Genomic DNA, 17,443 nt, shown 5'->3' on the forward strand with positions numbered 1-17,443 from the left:
ATTTCAATTTGTACATCAATGGTCTTTACCAAGTATGGACGTATGTGGTAATTCAGAATCTGAAAGTAAATCTGCCACAAAATGGGTCATTTAAACTGGGCGTATGACGCATACTGAGACGTTGCCTATAGTTTGTTTTATACATTTTGTTTTGTTTGTTTATATAAATAGCTAAGGTTAGGTGACAGGCAAAATCCTGTAAATGTTCAGCCACATAAGTATGACCTCTTGGCACTATAATGTGATGGATTGTGTTGATCAATATAATTGCTTTGGCGAAGGTGTGAACAAGACCACCTTTTACAGGGAAAGTCAAGATTTGCATACCTCGCACAGATCTCTCTGTATCTACTGATTGTTCGGACATGCGGCTTCCACTTTTGGAGCTAAATTGAGATAACACCTATTTTATTTTTGTTTCATGTTCCCATTCACATAGCATAAGCTAAAAAAATATTTTAAAAGTTGGAATTTCCACTTGGCTTCTCCTTCTTTGTACTGTTAGGATGTTGATGTAAAGTATGTTAATGAGAGAAACACAATCTTCAAATTTCCATCCTAAGTCTTTCTATAAGGACAAATCATTGTGAAGGCGCTCAGAAAAAAATAGGTCCAGCCATCTTGCGTGTGTGAATGGGAACGCATAACATACTCTTCGAGGGGTCTTCTCAAATTTGATTGTAAAAGTCAAAATACACTTTAAGGTAGCATCTGCTTATGGATTTTTCATCATGTGCTTATTTTATATTGACAAAAGTTTTCTTGGGTTGAGTGCTCAGTTTGTACTGCAAGGATATATCTTGTTGGTATAATAAAAGACATCAAAGTACAGCCTGACAAAGTAAAGACATTTGTCATTGACCCTTGATGATGTATTACCAAAATGTAAATGTTTTTGGTTGCATATTTGCTATAACAATCATTGTACCATGTTTAATGGCACAACATGGACAAGCCACTCCCCTCCCTCTGCTCCCAGTCTCCTCCTTCTTCCCTCCTTTCTTCTCCAAGCTACTACATGATCAGCTGCTGGAAACTGCTCTGTCCCTTGTGATCTTGTACTGGACAGAGAAATTGAGAGAGTTGGAAACATGATGACTGTAAGTTCATAGAATAACATGTTAAGAAATACTTTGCTGTACAATGTATATTTGTTTTTATCTGGATTCATTGAAAAAAAAAAAGATTGAAAGTTTAATACTACTTTAAGTTAGATGACTCTGCAGTAAAGACACTTCCTAGATCTGATACATAAAACATAAGGACCAGCGTGCTTCTGAGAAGTAGAAGTACCTCCACCAGCTCTGAAGGCAGCTAAACATTGGTGTGTTTTAGACAGAATGTCCTCCTTTTTTGGTGAGGTGATAATGTTTTATAGGATATGTAAACTTTATTTCTTATAGGTGTGTGCTCATCAGTGCATTCCTGCACCAGTTTCACAGTTATTCTGTATTTGGAAGTATCTACACTTTGTAGGGTTAATGTACATAGAAGTCGAGCACCTGATCCCTGCCAACTATTATCTCAGCTTAGTGCAGCAGGGGTGCTCCTCCCAATATGGTGACTGTAGAGTTAATTGAACCCTATGAGCAACATGCCTGTAATATACACGGGTGTTTTAATTTAATTACTGAATGCAAGGCTGTGCATATCGGTAGGACTTCATCCTACTGATAGCAAAGTAGGAAATATGTTCCAGTGGCAGTAAGCACAGCAGAAGCCAATGAGGCTCAACATTGGCTTTCTAACAGTTTAACTTTTCTCCTGTTTCAACTTTTGGCCCTTTTGTATGAATGTGATAGGCTTACAGAGGTTATTGCTTACATAGCTATATTGGGCAATATTTTTGTGCACTTTTTAAATGCAGTGGAGCTTCTAAGACTTGTCTTTTTCCCAGAGCTCAGCCACTTTGAACTCACCATAACATACATGAGTAGTAAATGCCTTTCACATTCAGCTCTGACATCATGCATATACAGGTCGATTCCAGAACTGTACATTTTAGCAAGTGAGACCGCTTTAGTCATCTGTATCTGAAACAAGAAATCTTGATATCCATTAATAACACGGAAGCTTTCATTAGAAAATGTAGTTTAAAAAAAAATCTGGATGTATTCCTAAATGCACAGAATATTACTGGATATTGAGTTCTTATAGGTATATTAAGTACCAGAGATGGTTTATTCAGGGAATATCCGATTGCCTTATGGGAGCAGAAAGGATTTTTTCCCCCCCAGTTGGAGCAAATTGAATCATGCTTAAGACCCTGTTCACACCGTGGCAGTCCGGCCGCACGGATCCGCCGCCATGAACGAGCCCATACATTGCTATGGGGACCATTCATGCGACCGCGCGGGTCTGCGCGATCCAAACCGCCCCCCACCCAAACTGCTCCCTGTACTATTTTTGCTGCGCCGATCAGTGCGGTTTCCATACAGGTTTCAGCTGAAACGCAATTAAAAACTCCCAAAACCTCCCTTTTGAGATCAGCACTTTAACCGCGCTGATCTGCAACCGCCTTGTTAATCCAGAGGAAAGGTAAAAGAAACCCTTTAACCCCTTTTTTATTGCCTTCCTCTTGATCGACGGGAGTAATTGTGGGCATAGCGTTCTTTTTAGGCTTTTCCCCCATATCTCTATAGGTTAAACTCGATGGACATGTGCCTTTTTTCAACCTGACTAACTATGTAACAGCTAACGAGTGCAAGTTTGAATATAGCATTGCAGACAGCGACTTTGATAAATAAAAACCGAGACTGCTTTTTTAACATCTGGCTGTCTGCAGGATGTTCCATCTCTTACCAATTCAAAAGTGAGAACATTCCAGTGAAGCAGGAGAAAATAGAGTGCCTCAAACTTGTACATCTGACCTTTCTTAAAATGTTTGGGGGAATCAGTACTGTAGTCGAGTCAAATATGGGTAGGTTATGCTGTTGCCACTTCCCAGGATTTTGTGTAGGATTATTAAAAGCATCTGTGAAGACATAGTGATAATGTATGAGTTTAGGTATATTTGTGTTTCAGCATGTTTCAGTAAAATGTAAATACACATGAAAAGGTAAGTGGACTTGTCAGTGTGGCTTGCCTGGCTCTGCTTGAGATCTTTAGAGAAGCTATTGCATTGCACATGCCACAGCTTCCCTTCACCTCCATCAAAAGATTGTCTGCCGGGCTGTAAATGGGCTTTCCATTAAAATGAAGGCAGGTCCGGTATGCATATGCAGGTACCTCTATGAAGAATTCCGGCCGAGGCTCTGCATTGAATTCAGAGCAGCCCTCACACAAAACTGCCCTCATGGAAAACAGCTCTTCCGAATGCTAATCTGGGCTTGATACAGTGGTCCAACTTTTTGAAAGCCCTGTTTTCATGACCGTAAAATAACTTATGATAGGAATTAACTGAGGGATTAATTGCTTTACGGGTACTTGTATGGCTACTGTTTTGTGACTTGACAAGGAAAAAAAGAAACGACCCATCCGTACACTGCATTGTTAACAGATAAGACATTTGTCATTGGGAAGTTCAGAATTTTGGTCTGAAGCCAAGAGCGTTTATGCCACGATTTGGAATGATGTTGGACAAAGAATGCATCTTTTGGCGTATGTGGCCTGCTGATTGTAAAGGTGACAATAGACTAGGATAAACTAGAGATAGAGGAGCAAATACTTAGCTCATTTTCTATGTAGATTTGAACATTGACCCCCATACATGGGGACGGACTGCAGGGACATTAGCAAAATACTGGGGACCACACAATTATACAGCCTAATTTGTTGTTTTTCATGCAGGATGCAGTAGCACACTTGGTAACAAAAAGTCCAGATGTGTCACCATTTGGTTTCAAGTGTTTATGGCCATATCTGTTTTATAGCAGGGATGGTGTTTAGCCACCTTTATGGTTCATGAAGATATGAGTTAACATGAAAAGTACAAGGATCCATGAAATCCGTAAGCTATGTTTCTTGTGAAACTTTGGATTGGCCCTCATTTTTTTAATGAATTCTATTTATGCTTTTCTATATAAATATACAAAACAAGAACGCCATCTTGCGGCCCCTTGCCTGTGGAAGGGGCCGCATGGTCCCGAAACGTTGCTAGAGGTGTTTTCACTTCGATCAATAAACTTATTGACTTGAATACTTGGAGTGCCGGTGATTTTATTATTTTTTTATACAGAGTAATCCTTCCTCTTCACACACACACGTCTTTCCCATAGCTTACCCACACTGAGCACCATCATGATTAAATAAAAACCTTGTGGTCATTATATTTTCATTCTCGTATGTCTTTAGTTGTCAAAGAATGCCACTAACTGTGAATGCAGCTCTTTCTCAAACTTTGTTATATAGCTTTGACTTATGTACAATTATACAATTGCTTGTATTTAGGGAGTACTCCATTACCAATGTTTACATAGAGTTGTAGATCTGGAGTCACTGAGCCATCAATGCATAGAACAGAAGAAATCGCAATAGTACTCTGAGGTATGCGCTATGCACATGTCCATTTATTATTGCAAGCAGGTAAACCTTGTAGGTGTAGATAACCATAAAATCCACACAAACCCCGAAGTGAATGGATTAGCTGCCTTTGAATAGCAGGACAGAGACAGGAGACATGTATAGTCTTTTTTTTACTAATTGGTACATTTGGGACATTCTGCAGAGTCACTTAAGCCCATGTTTATGTACATAACTTGCATGGAGTATAGTAGAGTTGGTGAATAAAATAATTTTGTGATACCAATTTTGTTGTGTTACTGACTAGAAGAAACTTGCCTTAATTTTTTTTTTTTAGATATTTTTTGTTTAGATGTGCTGTTTCCTTGAACCAATGATTGCAAGAGCTTTCTAAGGCTCTTTCATTTCTTACAAAACTGTACAAAGTAGTTACTTGTTTCTGTTTTGTATCTGAACTCACTAGTTTTCCTTCAAGGAACTATTTTGCATCTAGTATGAGTGCTCTAAATTGTGTTTGTATTGCATATTCTAAGGATAGAGATCTGGAAAGTTGGTCACGTTTATAGTTCATTTTAAGTTGATTAAATAAGACAAATGTATTCTTTTCAAACTGCCTTGGTTGGCTCTGTTGTGCTCTTTGGCATCACCATTGTGGTATATTTAGATGGCCTCCACAGTCCAGAGTGTATGGCTACATTCACACAAGTTGTGAATGTGTGCGTTTTGGGATTTCTGCAGCACAAACCTATGAATTTCTGCTTCAGGAATCCAGGAAATTCCGGTGATCCTCATTGTCCCGGATTGAACAAGGCTGATGTGATGCATTGAACTAGTCAGCTTTCTAGGAGATGCACCGTGGGCTCTGCCAAACCATTTAGATCTATTGTCCCAAGGACCAATTTGCCATCTTGTGTCTCAGTCGCTGACATTAACAGCATGGCTGTGGAAGTCTATGCTCTAAGTCACAGAGGTATCTCTATTTAAAGTCTGTAATCAGTACAGTGCTCAAGGATAGGATCTCCACTTCCACAAGGCTTATCATTGGACATGTAGGGCATACTTCACTTGTTGTGAAATCTAGGGGTTTTTACACCAGGAGTTTCTCTTTGGAACAAATCGTCTTCTTTCTGCATTTGGGTCTATACCAGTGTTTCATTCTCAGCACAATTAAAGGTCAAGTGTCTGATCTATCTATTCTGTTTGGGAGACAGTTGGACTCTCCCTCTTTGATCAAAACCTTTGTTCAGGGGTTGTCCTATGTGGTTCCCCTTGTCCATTCTTCTGTGACCTTGTGGCATCTCAATCTGGTTCTCTCTGCACTTCGAAGCTGCAGTTTGAACCCATTCAAGACAGTCTTCTCTCTACTCTCACCCACAAGGTTGTTTTCCTTGTAGTGATCACCTCTGTGGTACGAGTGTCTGAACTGGTGGCCTTATCTTGCAAAGGACCCTTTTTGGTCTTGCATGGGGACAAGGTGGTGTTGAGGACTATTACTTCTTGTCTGCCTTTCACACTAACTAGGACATCATTCTCCTGTTCCTGTGTTCTGGCTCTGGTTTACCAAAGAAAATTTCCCTCTGTTGTCTTGATGTGTTTTAGGCTGTGCCAGAGACTGATTCCCTTTTTGTCATACCAGATGATCTCCAGAAGGGTTCCCCGGCTTTTTGTTCTACCATCTGTAGTTTTAGGTGTTCCTGTGTCCCTCAATGGACTCCAATAAAAGGATTACATGTTCAAAAATCCTATGCTTCAGCAAGCACAAGATCTGTCGGGAGAAACTACAGTAGGAAGAAAATATTGATGAAAGCCCTTTTAATACTTAATTAGTACAAATAACAATTATACATTACAGAGGTGCTACCGATAAGTCATCACTGCCCATGTTTGTTACAACCTTGCAGTCTCACATCCGGCAAAGCAAGCTGAGAAGCAGAGTTGGTAATGGCTGTGTGATTAAATCACTGAAGATGAATTCTGGTTCAAAGACATTTATATATGCTCTAATAGCAGGACACTCTCTCTCTTTTCTGCCTGTCTCTTTCCTCTCTCTCTCTCCCTCCTCTTTTTCTTCTCGCTCTCTCTCCTCTCGCGCTCTCTCTCCTCTTGCTCTCTCATTTATATTTTTATATATGTGTGTGTATGTGTAATATATAAATATATATTTCTTTTGGTTGGAGTGGGGCTGTCAGTATGTTAGCTGCAGTGCAGTGCGTTTTCGGCGTGTTTTCGTGGCGCGTTCGTGCATTTCCGCACCGTTTCTGGACCAGACAAAATGTGACGGGCAGTATTTTTTCTGTCCGGAGTGGACTGCACTCGTGAGAACTGTAGCCCATGTAACACATTGGGATGCATTTTGGGTGCATGAGCGCACAGATCTGGTCCAGACAGAATCCGGACGTCGTGTGAACAAGCCCTGAAGGTGGGAGTGCTGATAATAGGCAAATCAGACAATGTGTTATTTCAACCAAGGCATGGGTGGCGTGCTGTGCCCATGCCCATTGTTTGAAATTAAATGTTGAGAAGGAAATATAAATCCTAACTTTTTGAATTCTTAAACATGTGTGTTACCTATAGAGGCACAAGGAAATGACAAGGCTAATGTCCTAAAGGTGAATTAAATTTAATGAAGATTCACTCCAAATACCCAATTATGTAAAAAAAAAAAATGCGGTTTATTTACTTAATTTGCACACGATACATGCTATTCATTTAAGCAACAAATTTTCTATAAAATGTATATGTCTATTTTAGCATATTTTATGCATGCTATTTACATGTAAAAGCCTTCCCTGTGTAGTCATTCAAAAACTCTTGAGATTGCTGCTGTGCACTACCATCTTGCATGTGATGTTGGCAGCCCCAGCAGACTGAGCTGTCAGTCAATTGTAGTATTCCTCTTCACTTCTCCCCTGACAACTACAGGCTATGTAGGTTGATGAGAGGCTGAAGAGTTAATCCAGCACAGCCAGTAATTAGGCATTCCCAGAAGAAGAGAGGGCTTTGATGTTGCATAGAGAAAGGGGACTGTGTCATAGAATTAAATTAGTCAAATTTGCTAGCAATTTCAGGAGCACATTGCAAGTAAATTTAAAAAAAAAACTGTTTGTGTAGTGCACCTGTAGGTGTTTGGCTTTGATAAGTATGTACATTGCTCCTACCTAAATCTGGTGACAGCCTTGAAATCCCATGACACAGTGAAGCAGACAATAGTAAATAATATGACACATTTCTACAGTGGCTGCATTCCGAAAATAAGAAAAATAGTTATTGCAAACAGAGCAACAAGTTCAATATTCAGAACGGAAATCACAATATTGCCATTAGAACATCGACAAACGCCACATCACAGTACAATTTACCCTCTCCAGCTAAGCTAACTGTAATATAAGGTCTGGTTCACACCTGGGCGTTTTACAGCGCTGCTGGCGATCCCGGGCTCCGCTGTTCCCAGTGTGAGCCCGGGACCAGCACAGCAGCTCTGCGGCCGAAGATCAAACGGAGCTCAGTACATGAGCTCCGTTTGATCTTCTCTTCTGAATGCAGGAAGGTATGTGCATTACATCACTTCCTGCATTCAGTGTCACTCTCCGGTACAGACACTGGAGAGAAGCTGGTGAAGCAGGTCTCTGCTTCATCAGCTTCTCTGGGGGTCCCTTGACATTAGGGGTCTTAAAGACCTCTGTCTCCATAAAGAGGACCTGTCACTGAAAATTGGCTATCACATAGGGAGCTTGTTTGCTCCCTATGTGATAGCAATAAAGTTCAGTGAAAAAAGGTTTTAAAAAATAAAAAATCTCACAAATGAAAGCAATAAAAAACAAAACAAATTAAAGTCCCCCGCCCCCACATGCATACGCAAACATGTGTCAAGACCGCCTACGTGCGAAAACGCTGATTACATCCATTGCGCCGCACATGTTACATATCGCCGCGAACGTCGGAGTGAGAGCAATAATTTTAGGGTCATCAATCACTGATAACACTAAACTGATGAGCGGTAAAAGCTTTTAAAGCGTCGGCTATGGTCAATTTTGAGTATGGTATTTTTTTGCGATTTACCGGGTGCGCGCAATTTTAAACCTTAACATGTTTGGTGTCTATTTACCCGACGTGACCCCGACTTTTATATTTTTACCTAAAAATTGGGTAATAATAAATGTTTTTATAACATAACGCAGGGAGAACAGGTTTTTTTTTCAAAATTTTCAGTACTTTTTTTATTATACAGTAAAAATAAAAACCCATAGTGGTGATTTAATACCACCAAAAGAAAGCTCTATCTGTCCCCAAAAAATGGTATAAAATTAATTTCAATACAGCGTTGCATGACGGAATAAATGTCAGTCAAAGTACCGCACCGCTGAACACTGAAAAATAGCCTTGTAAGGAAGGGGGTATGAACACCCCAGTCAGCAAGTGGTTAAAAGTGAAACTAAAAAATGTTCAAAATAAAGGAAACCCCCCCCCAAAAAAAATCATACCGCCAGTGAAACGCGCGTTTCACTGAACGAAAAAACGAGCTCAAAAAAGAGCACAAAAAATAAGTCCCAAACTTACCCATTAGTGAGCTCACAGGTCTGCACTGGGGCCCTGAACAACTGTACAGTAAACAAATTATTTTACAAAGTAGTAACTGATGTACTACACAATGCAAGAAACAGGTGAGCAATCTATATTGAAGAAAGCTTCTTGCCAGATACTTTACTTTATCTAGTGGACAATACTGCAAAGTGATTGTCTTTATGTATCCTCTCTATGTAGCTTTCCATGATATGCAATACACTCCAATAAACTCTCCCAATGAGATGAAGAGGTAGCTGTAGATGTAACTGTTCTGTGTGACAGAAAAACAATGTGATATTAGCAATTTGAGGGAGTCACTGTAGCGCAACGAACTTATTTGCAGAGGCAATGTGGCACTTACAATATACCAGTAAGTTCTCCTCTGTCCTCTTGAGCAGACAGAAGAAAGAGTTGACCCTGCTCTATCTTCTCTGCGTGGTCCTTTAGGGCCTGTTCACACAACGTTCGTTTTGTGTGCTGACCGGATCCGTACGCTGCTGCACTCAAAAAGCATCCCAATGTATCCCTGTGTGTTTTATGGGCTACAGTTCTCACGTACGCAGTCCGTTCAGCTTACGACAGAAAAAATACTGTATGTCACATTTTGTCCGCTCCGGAAACGGTCCGGAAACGCAACGAAAACTGAACGGAAACGCAATGCAGCTAAGGGAAAAAAAATTGTATTCTTGCTCCACTTATTATGATGTTATCAACGATAGACAGACAGGTTGGGGTAGAGGTAACGACATGAACTGCAAACATTTGGAACATGCCCATTGCCTTGCCATGGACATACGAGTAAAGGAAACAAATTTATCCGGGTGACCTCACAAATTCTCATACAAACTCCAGAACTGACCCTTGGAGTCCCGGAGCCTCAAGATTGGGTGTACCCAATAACGACGTCTCCTGCGGGCTTGTTCTCTGCAGATTGCTGTAGCCAGCGGAAGTGACCTCAGAGGCTGAATCTGCATACTGACAGCTCCTTGGCTAAAAAAAAAATGAACTGTCAGCATCCGGGCTAAAAACGCGTAAACGCACTGCATCAGCAACTCCACGTCTGCTGATCAGGACCTGATCTAATGTGAACAGGCCCTTAGGCACTGCACAACAGGAATCTGACCAGCACAATCTAGCAGAGTGTCTCTCTGAAGTTCTAGCAGAGTGTCTCTCTGAAGTCTCACTCTGCTTCCTCCTCCCAGAACATTCACTTCACTTATCTTTGTTCCACACTTCCCCTGCAGAAAGTTTCTTTTTTCTCTGATGCCACACCCACTCTGCAGACTGGCAAGAGTCCCTCATTTACTTGTATTGAATAGCTATTCAATACAAGTAAATTGTGGATGCACTTTTGGAGTGGTCACATCCATTGCTGGCAAGTTGTGTGGAACAGATTGTGCTCAGGTGGCAAGAAGCAGCTCGTGTAAAATGGTAAACAATTGCTGCCACATACCAAATCAAAGTGTCAGTTTTGTGAAGTTAAACAGTTCTGCAGATTAGCAGGAATGTTTACATTAGATGGCCCTGCTGGCCAAACGTTCTTTCAATAATAAATCCAGATCAAACAAAGTATTCTTTGTCCAGGCACTCAGTCATATTTCCAAACCGCGCCAATTCCCTCAGCTCGACTTCCTGGAACTTCCTCTCCAGTATAAGATCACAAGGGACAGAGCAGTCTCCAGCAGCTGTCTATCTAATAGCTTGGAGAAAGGAGGAGCACGGGGAGGGGAGTGTTTTGCTTTGCTGTCCCTGTGTGTATGTGGAGACACTCGCAGTTTACTGACACACACACACACACAAGGGTGGCTCCATAGGATCTTGCAAGAAAAAGGAGCCACCCTAAAACAGGATATCATGGCCAGTGCTCAAGGGACCAGCTGGTTCTGCAGGAAACTAAAGCTTTTACATTAAGGAGCAGCATCCATTGTAAAAAGTTTAGAAAATGCCTGACTTTAATATCACTTTTAATCATTATCTATTTAATGTTTCTATTAGTTTAGTAACTTGGAAGGACGATGTAAGATTTAACATTTTTACCTGCATTTTTTAAGTTTGTGACAGGGTCTTTTGTAAGTGGCAAAAACTTCCTATGAAGACTTAAAATGTTTGTGCATTCCACTCAGGAATGGAACATTTTTCAAAAGTCCATTATCAAAACTAGGGATGCACCGATACCGTTTTTTCGGTATCGAGTACTGATACCGGTGCTTCCGCCGGCTCCATGTTGTTTGGCTAACACAATTGTGATTGGCCAGGAAACCGGTCTCCCAGCCAATCAGCATGGAGCTGCCTTCCCGGCCAATCAGGAAGCTGGGAGGCGGGTCATTACTTGCCACCTGGCTTCCTGATTGCCCAGGATGCCGGCTCCGTGTTCCACTATGGCACTGCCAGTCAGAGGACATCTTCCTCTGACCGGAAGTTTCGGGATCGGGAAAGGTATCAGAGCATTTGGGTGAGTAGGAGTACTTGTCCAAATACTCAGTAGCGGCACTGATACCGATACTAGTATTGGTAGCGGTGCATCCCTAATAAAAACATCAACAAAATTCAGTTATGTAAAAAAGTAAGCACACCGCATGGAAATGCACTTTTTAGAATATTTGAACAAGCACTCATTAGATCTTCATTCAAACAGTAGACACTGAAGCCATTGGTTTCTATGTGGACTTGTTTGTTTATTTCATTAGCACTCTTTCAGCACTTCTTAGTGCCTATTGAATTTGGTTTAAAGGGGTCGGAATTATTGCTAAACATGACCCCCCATTTTAAAAAAAACTTATTTATGCAAAAAACGTATTTAGGCCTGCCCAGCTAATATAAAGTTGTTTGTATTTAGGTAAAATGTATGTGAGGAAATTACCAAAGGCTTTTGCATCTGGAGCTGTTGGATCTTTTCAATTTTTAGGAAGATTTTATTTCTGGAATTAAAGTAGCCGTTTTAGCTAGTTGAGGTGTTTACCCATTATCTAACTTCATGTGATAGAGCAAGGAGGTAGAATTCCAGAGAAGGATGACTTGCATGAATTGCCTCACAGTATGTATGTAAATATATTTAGTTTTTTTTCTTACATACTGTTGGTTTATCATGTACCTACCATCTTTATTGTAAAGTCCTAAATAGCTATACGATTGGTCTTTTATGGTGACGTTGGTCATACTGCTTGTTGTCTTTTGACTGATTATATTGCACAAATTTAGATCATCCTAAATTGTAATTCACCTAATTCTCTTGGCTCAGAAATAACATTGCTGCTGTAGGTGTTCAATAATAATGGATCATAAGTGTATGTTCCAGCCTCCTGTATTCATCACATTTTTGCTTTGTATTTTATTATGTGCTAAGCTGTCCAGTTTTGATTGTCTTCCTCTTGTCAACCACAAGTGAGCTGGTAGAATGCAGATACTATTCGGGATATAGTAGCTGCATATTAGAGGGTGTATTTAGAAATATGTAATTCAGAGAGAAGTGATATGTTGTTTCCCATAACAACTAAATTGTAGCTTTCAGCTGTTGGTTAAAAGAAGATTGTGCTAACAGACCTTTATACTCAAAATTCAAATTCTACCAATGCATTCCTTTATGTATGATGATTAATAATAACATAGACATGTCGGGGGTAAAATGCGGTACTTTTGAAATACTTCCACTTACAGAGCATTCACTTCCTGCTTTGAAAGGGCAAAATTACTTCATTTTGCCAAAGCAACGCACACTGGGATTGCCTTGTCATCAGAAGAGCATTGCTGGAAAATCTCATCTGTAGTCTCATGAGATCTCAGGGAAAGGCATTTTGCTCTCCTGAGAGTATGTCCATGGTCACATGTCTAGTCACATGCACCAGAAGTCCAGGAAGTGAAAGGAGAGCTAGTAATCTGCCCTTATTAAACATGGCCACTGTCAGAAGACTGGGAAAGAAAAGAGAAACAAGGTATGCAAAGAATACAAAGTCGGCAATTATCTAGAAGTATGTGTTTGTAGATTGCCATTACTAAACATGTCTAAAGGTGTGTTTGTTGTTATTTTAAAGATATGGGTAAAGTTCCACTTTAAACAACCATATTGTTAAAAGGATGTCACTCTCTGTCTATTGATCGAAGTTTGCTGCTGTGTTTCTTGATAACTGTTTTAGTTTATTTTAGCTCAGATAAAACAGAACAGAAGAGGGCTGCATCTGTTTTGTAAACTAATTGAATTTATCCAGCAATGTTAAATGAATTTGGAAAACACAAAGTTCCTTGTCCAAATAAAGATGCACGCGTGACCAAAAAATGGTTTCATATTCAACAGTCAGCTTTACTTCAAACATGAAATGATTTCTGTTTGGTTGCTATGACTTGCATTACACATTTTGCCTTTCCCGCATCAGTGCATCTTTTATTGTGTAGTGAACATAATGCTGTACGACAGGAGGACAGGGAAGACATAACAAACATTAGGTTTTTTCCGTTATTAAACATTTTAGTGTATTTTCTATGGGATATGTTTATCGTGTGCCTCTGTTGGGGTATTGCTAAACTAACATAAGTGCTAGAGACTACGCAGAATAACATAACACTCCTTACCCTACTTGTTCAGTAAGCCTTCTTATAGCATTGGTTGAGCCAACTAAAGTTGCTTTTACCTTCTTTCAGCATTTACATTGGCTCAGGCACTCCCTCACATGATTGCTCTTAAGGCATTTGTTAACATTGTAACATGTATTTGCTCTGGTAAGAGTTCTGGAAAGTAGCACCTTACTTTAAGGCTATATTCACACCTGCTCAAAAGGTGCATTTTAGAAATTCCTGCATCAGGAACCTATGAATTCCTGCGACAGGCATCCCAAATATGCCGTTGAGAAACGGCAGCTGTCCCCTGTTCAAGTTAACAATCGGGTAACAGCGGCAGCATTTGAAAGCAGCAGTCTGCTAGCACTCCGCATGTAATCATTTGTGATACAATTACATGTGGTTAGGAATAAATCACTATCTCAGGATGCACAATCTTCCTAATCGCATGTAATTATATCACATACGATTAGATGTGGAATGCCAGCGCACTGCTGGCTGTATGTGTGACTGAAGCCCAAATGCTAGTTATTATTTGCCAAGGCACGCTGGAGGTCTTCAGTTGCCATTGTGGTGGGCTCTGCTTCTGGTGTGTCCCTGCAACTTTAAAGCGTATAGGCTGCCTCCAGGCAAACCTGACTTTAATCAATTTATTGCCGTGTATATCCCAGGATGGCAGCTCTGTTAGTTTAGAGTTAGGGGCCACACTTCACAGAGGGGACTTGATGAGGCAGTGTGGTTTACATGTATGTATGCAACCAAAACATTTTTTATTTTTTTTTACACAAAGTGTTGAAGCTATTTTTTTTTATTTTTTTAATGCAGGCTTTTATTGCAGTCTGTGTCCCCATTGAGAACAATTCCCCTAACTTCGTATCCTACTAATATAAAAGAGGAAATCTCCCCAAATTGAGGGGGTATCCCACATTTGACCGTTATCACCAGGAAAGGTGTCCCTATTGGCAGATTTCCCCTCTACACTTGTTCTACTGACCACTTTAGATGTTTAGATAACCCCCTACTAATTTTGTTCAGGACAATGATTATGTATAATAATATTATTATTATTAATAATAATGACCTGGTTTGATAATGCTGACATACCCTGTCATATGTGACTTTTTTGAAGTGTAAATTTTAATAAGTTCAATTGGGCTATTTTATGAGTCAGTCCATCCAAAAAGCATATTTTAGTTTACAGGTGGAGCCCTATGTCACCTTATGTCTGACTGCAAGATCACCCTGCCATAATCTTTCAATAGTTTTCGATATTCCAACCTAACTTTGCATGTTCTTGCTACTCCTAGAACTTAGTCTCAGATATTGTACCTTGCAAACAGAGCGTCCAAGAGGTGTGAGAAATTGTCAGGTTGTTTAAATAGAAACCTATATAATTTTTTTTTTCAAATTAAACATTTAATACATTCCAAAGGATTCCCTGAGCATTATGGGTTAGCTGAAGAGGGCACACAGAGTCATGCCTTTCATGCTGCTCCTCTGTGAATAAAATCTCAGACAGAGCAATCCTGTAAATCGTTTATTTCTCATAAGCTCTCATAAGAACCTTCTTTTTCTTATTTGTGCATTTATACAACACTGGTAAGGAGAAAGTAGAAAGTATATGAAAAGGAGTTGAGACCTTCACCTGCTGGCTGGATAAAAGGGTACATACATTAATTTTCAATATTTCATATTAAGTTGGCAAGTTTGTGAATGTGATGGGTTCTTCCTTATCGCCAGCATTAGGTTGTCCTTACTGCAGCACAGAATGTTGCTGATGTAATGTGAACGATATACAGTACTGACAGTACATGAAGCACTCCCAGGGGACAGCCTGGGCTCATATGAAGTGGGTTGAATGACGCAGGCTGTCATTCACCTGGAAGAGGCACTCCCTCTAGTCATTGAGGGATGTTTTTGAGGGGGCCAATGCAGAAGGCCCCAAAGAAGTGGAGTATTGCAGCCAATGCTACCTTCGTTTTAACTTTTACTGGGCTTATGTTTCACTAGAGTTCTGCTTTACCTCTCCAGCATCTTCCAAAAATGTCAGAACCCTTGAAAAAACCTTAAATATATTTGTTTGGCATAGCTAAACCAACCAGCTCATTTGTTTTTATTTCATCTTGTTGCTATGTGTACAGCTTACACAATATTGTCTGTTTGCTATCTCTAGAAGCCATACAGATATGGGATCTTTCTAGTTGGCAGAGAGCTTTATAATTGGCACTATAGCTGCTAACATCCTCCCTGCCAACTTTTGAGAGCCGCTAGATTTTCATGAGTCTTGCACTAATGAAGCCATCATACACACTGTACATAACATCAGATGAAGGCGATAATGCGAATAATGTCATTGTGTAATTCCCTTTCAGATCCTGTAACTGTGGAAAGTTAATTAGAGGTTCTGTAGCACAGACAGCTACAAAACACTACTTGTAAAGTGATGGGGTGGGAGGAGGTTACACTATGCAAGAGGCTCAAGAGATTTGCTTATGTTTCTCATAGGCTTCACCAACAATTAAAAGAGTCCCTGGAGAAGCAGCTGGAATCTCTCCCTACTGATGCTGCCCTGGCTAGTGAGGCATTTACAGAACAAGAATTGATTAAAAACCTCCAGGACCAACTGCAACTTGCAAATCAAGTAAGCTCGAAACCTTTTGCATTATTTCCAAACCCCCTTCCACATTAATTGAATTCACGGCCCTGATGCTATCGCACTTATGAGTAGTTTCCTTTTTTTCGCAAAGCCAAATCAGGATGAGCTAAAAGAAAAATAAAATAAAATAAAAAAACCCAAAGAAATAAAGCTACTTTATGACTTTGGTAAGAGCTATTTTAGCTCTGCTGGCACAGCTTTCTTAAACCACACAGATGTACACTAACTCACGAAACATCTGTGACCTATTAAATTAGCTCTTCATATATGGTGTTAGAATAGAAATTCTATCTGGAGTACACAAGGTACAGCAATATACTGCTCAGTCCTTCAACCTCTGACAAAGCTTTCCGGGAATATAATTGAAGCAACAGTGCCCCCTGCCGGCAGCTAATATCTTAGCAGGTAGCTTGCATCGTAGTGGTTTTAGGAAATCACTGCGACGTTTTCTCGTTTGTTCCTTTTTTTTTTTTTTATGGGTGACAACATAGTATTTTTAAAGTGGGCAGAGCAGAAGAATATCTAGAGGCCTGGTTATGGATGCTTTGTGTGCTAGTGTTTTATGAAGGATGCTGTAAACTTGACACATTGTTTATAAGCAAACGAAAACTTTAATCTGTGGTTTTCTTCTTTAGGAAAAGGAGAATGCCTTAGAGCTGTGGCAGATGGTTTCACAAGAAATGGATCGCCTGCAGCAGCTGTACCAGGAACACATGACTAATGCCCGCATACACGTGGCAGAGAGAGAGAAGCAAAAGGTATCCAAGAAGAAAATACTCCAACTAAACAAAACTTTAAAGTGCTCAGTGTATTTTAATATTACCTTTCTATCCCTCAGCAATACACATTTATAAAGTGTACAAACACATCTAGATTATGCTTCAGTATCTATCTACACTGGTAATAATAATAGGGAATCCTACAGATCCACCTTTTATAGCGTGCTTTGCTCTAAAGGTTACCTCATACAGAATTACCTTGATTTATGACCTCATAAGAATAGGCAGTGCTTTAATAGATTTTCTTCATTCCATAAGCAGTAACTGCTTTCTCTGCCAGAGAAAATTGCAACTAACAAATTAGTGTTCCAGGTATTATTGAATCAGGTAGGGGAACTGTGTATTGTGTGATTTATGTTACAGTGGCAGTATACACATTCAAGAAGAGGGTTTGTTCAATAGAACATTACAGAAGCTGTTCATTAAATCAATTTTC

The 17,443-nt window shown here is 40.0% G+C and overlaps 1 protein-coding gene across 1 annotated transcript in view; it reads left to right on the top strand.

The window, feature by feature from the left end:
- The window catches only part of SCLT1 (sodium channel and clathrin linker 1), a 130,203-nt gene that overhangs the window by 24,348 nt on the left and 88,412 nt on the right, over window positions 1–17,443 (top strand). The window contains exons 6-7 of the mRNA XM_018560293.1: window positions 16,078–16,213; window positions 16,864–16,986. Coding sequence (XP_018415795.1) covers window positions 16,078–16,213; window positions 16,864–16,986 — 259 coding nt within the window. The remainder of the gene's footprint in view (window positions 1–16,077; window positions 16,214–16,863; window positions 16,987–17,443) is intronic.

Source organism: Nanorana parkeri, unplaced genomic scaffold, assembly GCF_000935625.1.
Source record: "Nanorana parkeri isolate BGI_ZX_2015 unplaced genomic scaffold, ASM93562v1 scaffold446, whole genome shotgun sequence".
NCBI classification, from domain to species: domain Eukaryota; kingdom Metazoa; phylum Chordata; class Amphibia; order Anura; family Dicroglossidae; genus Nanorana; species Nanorana parkeri.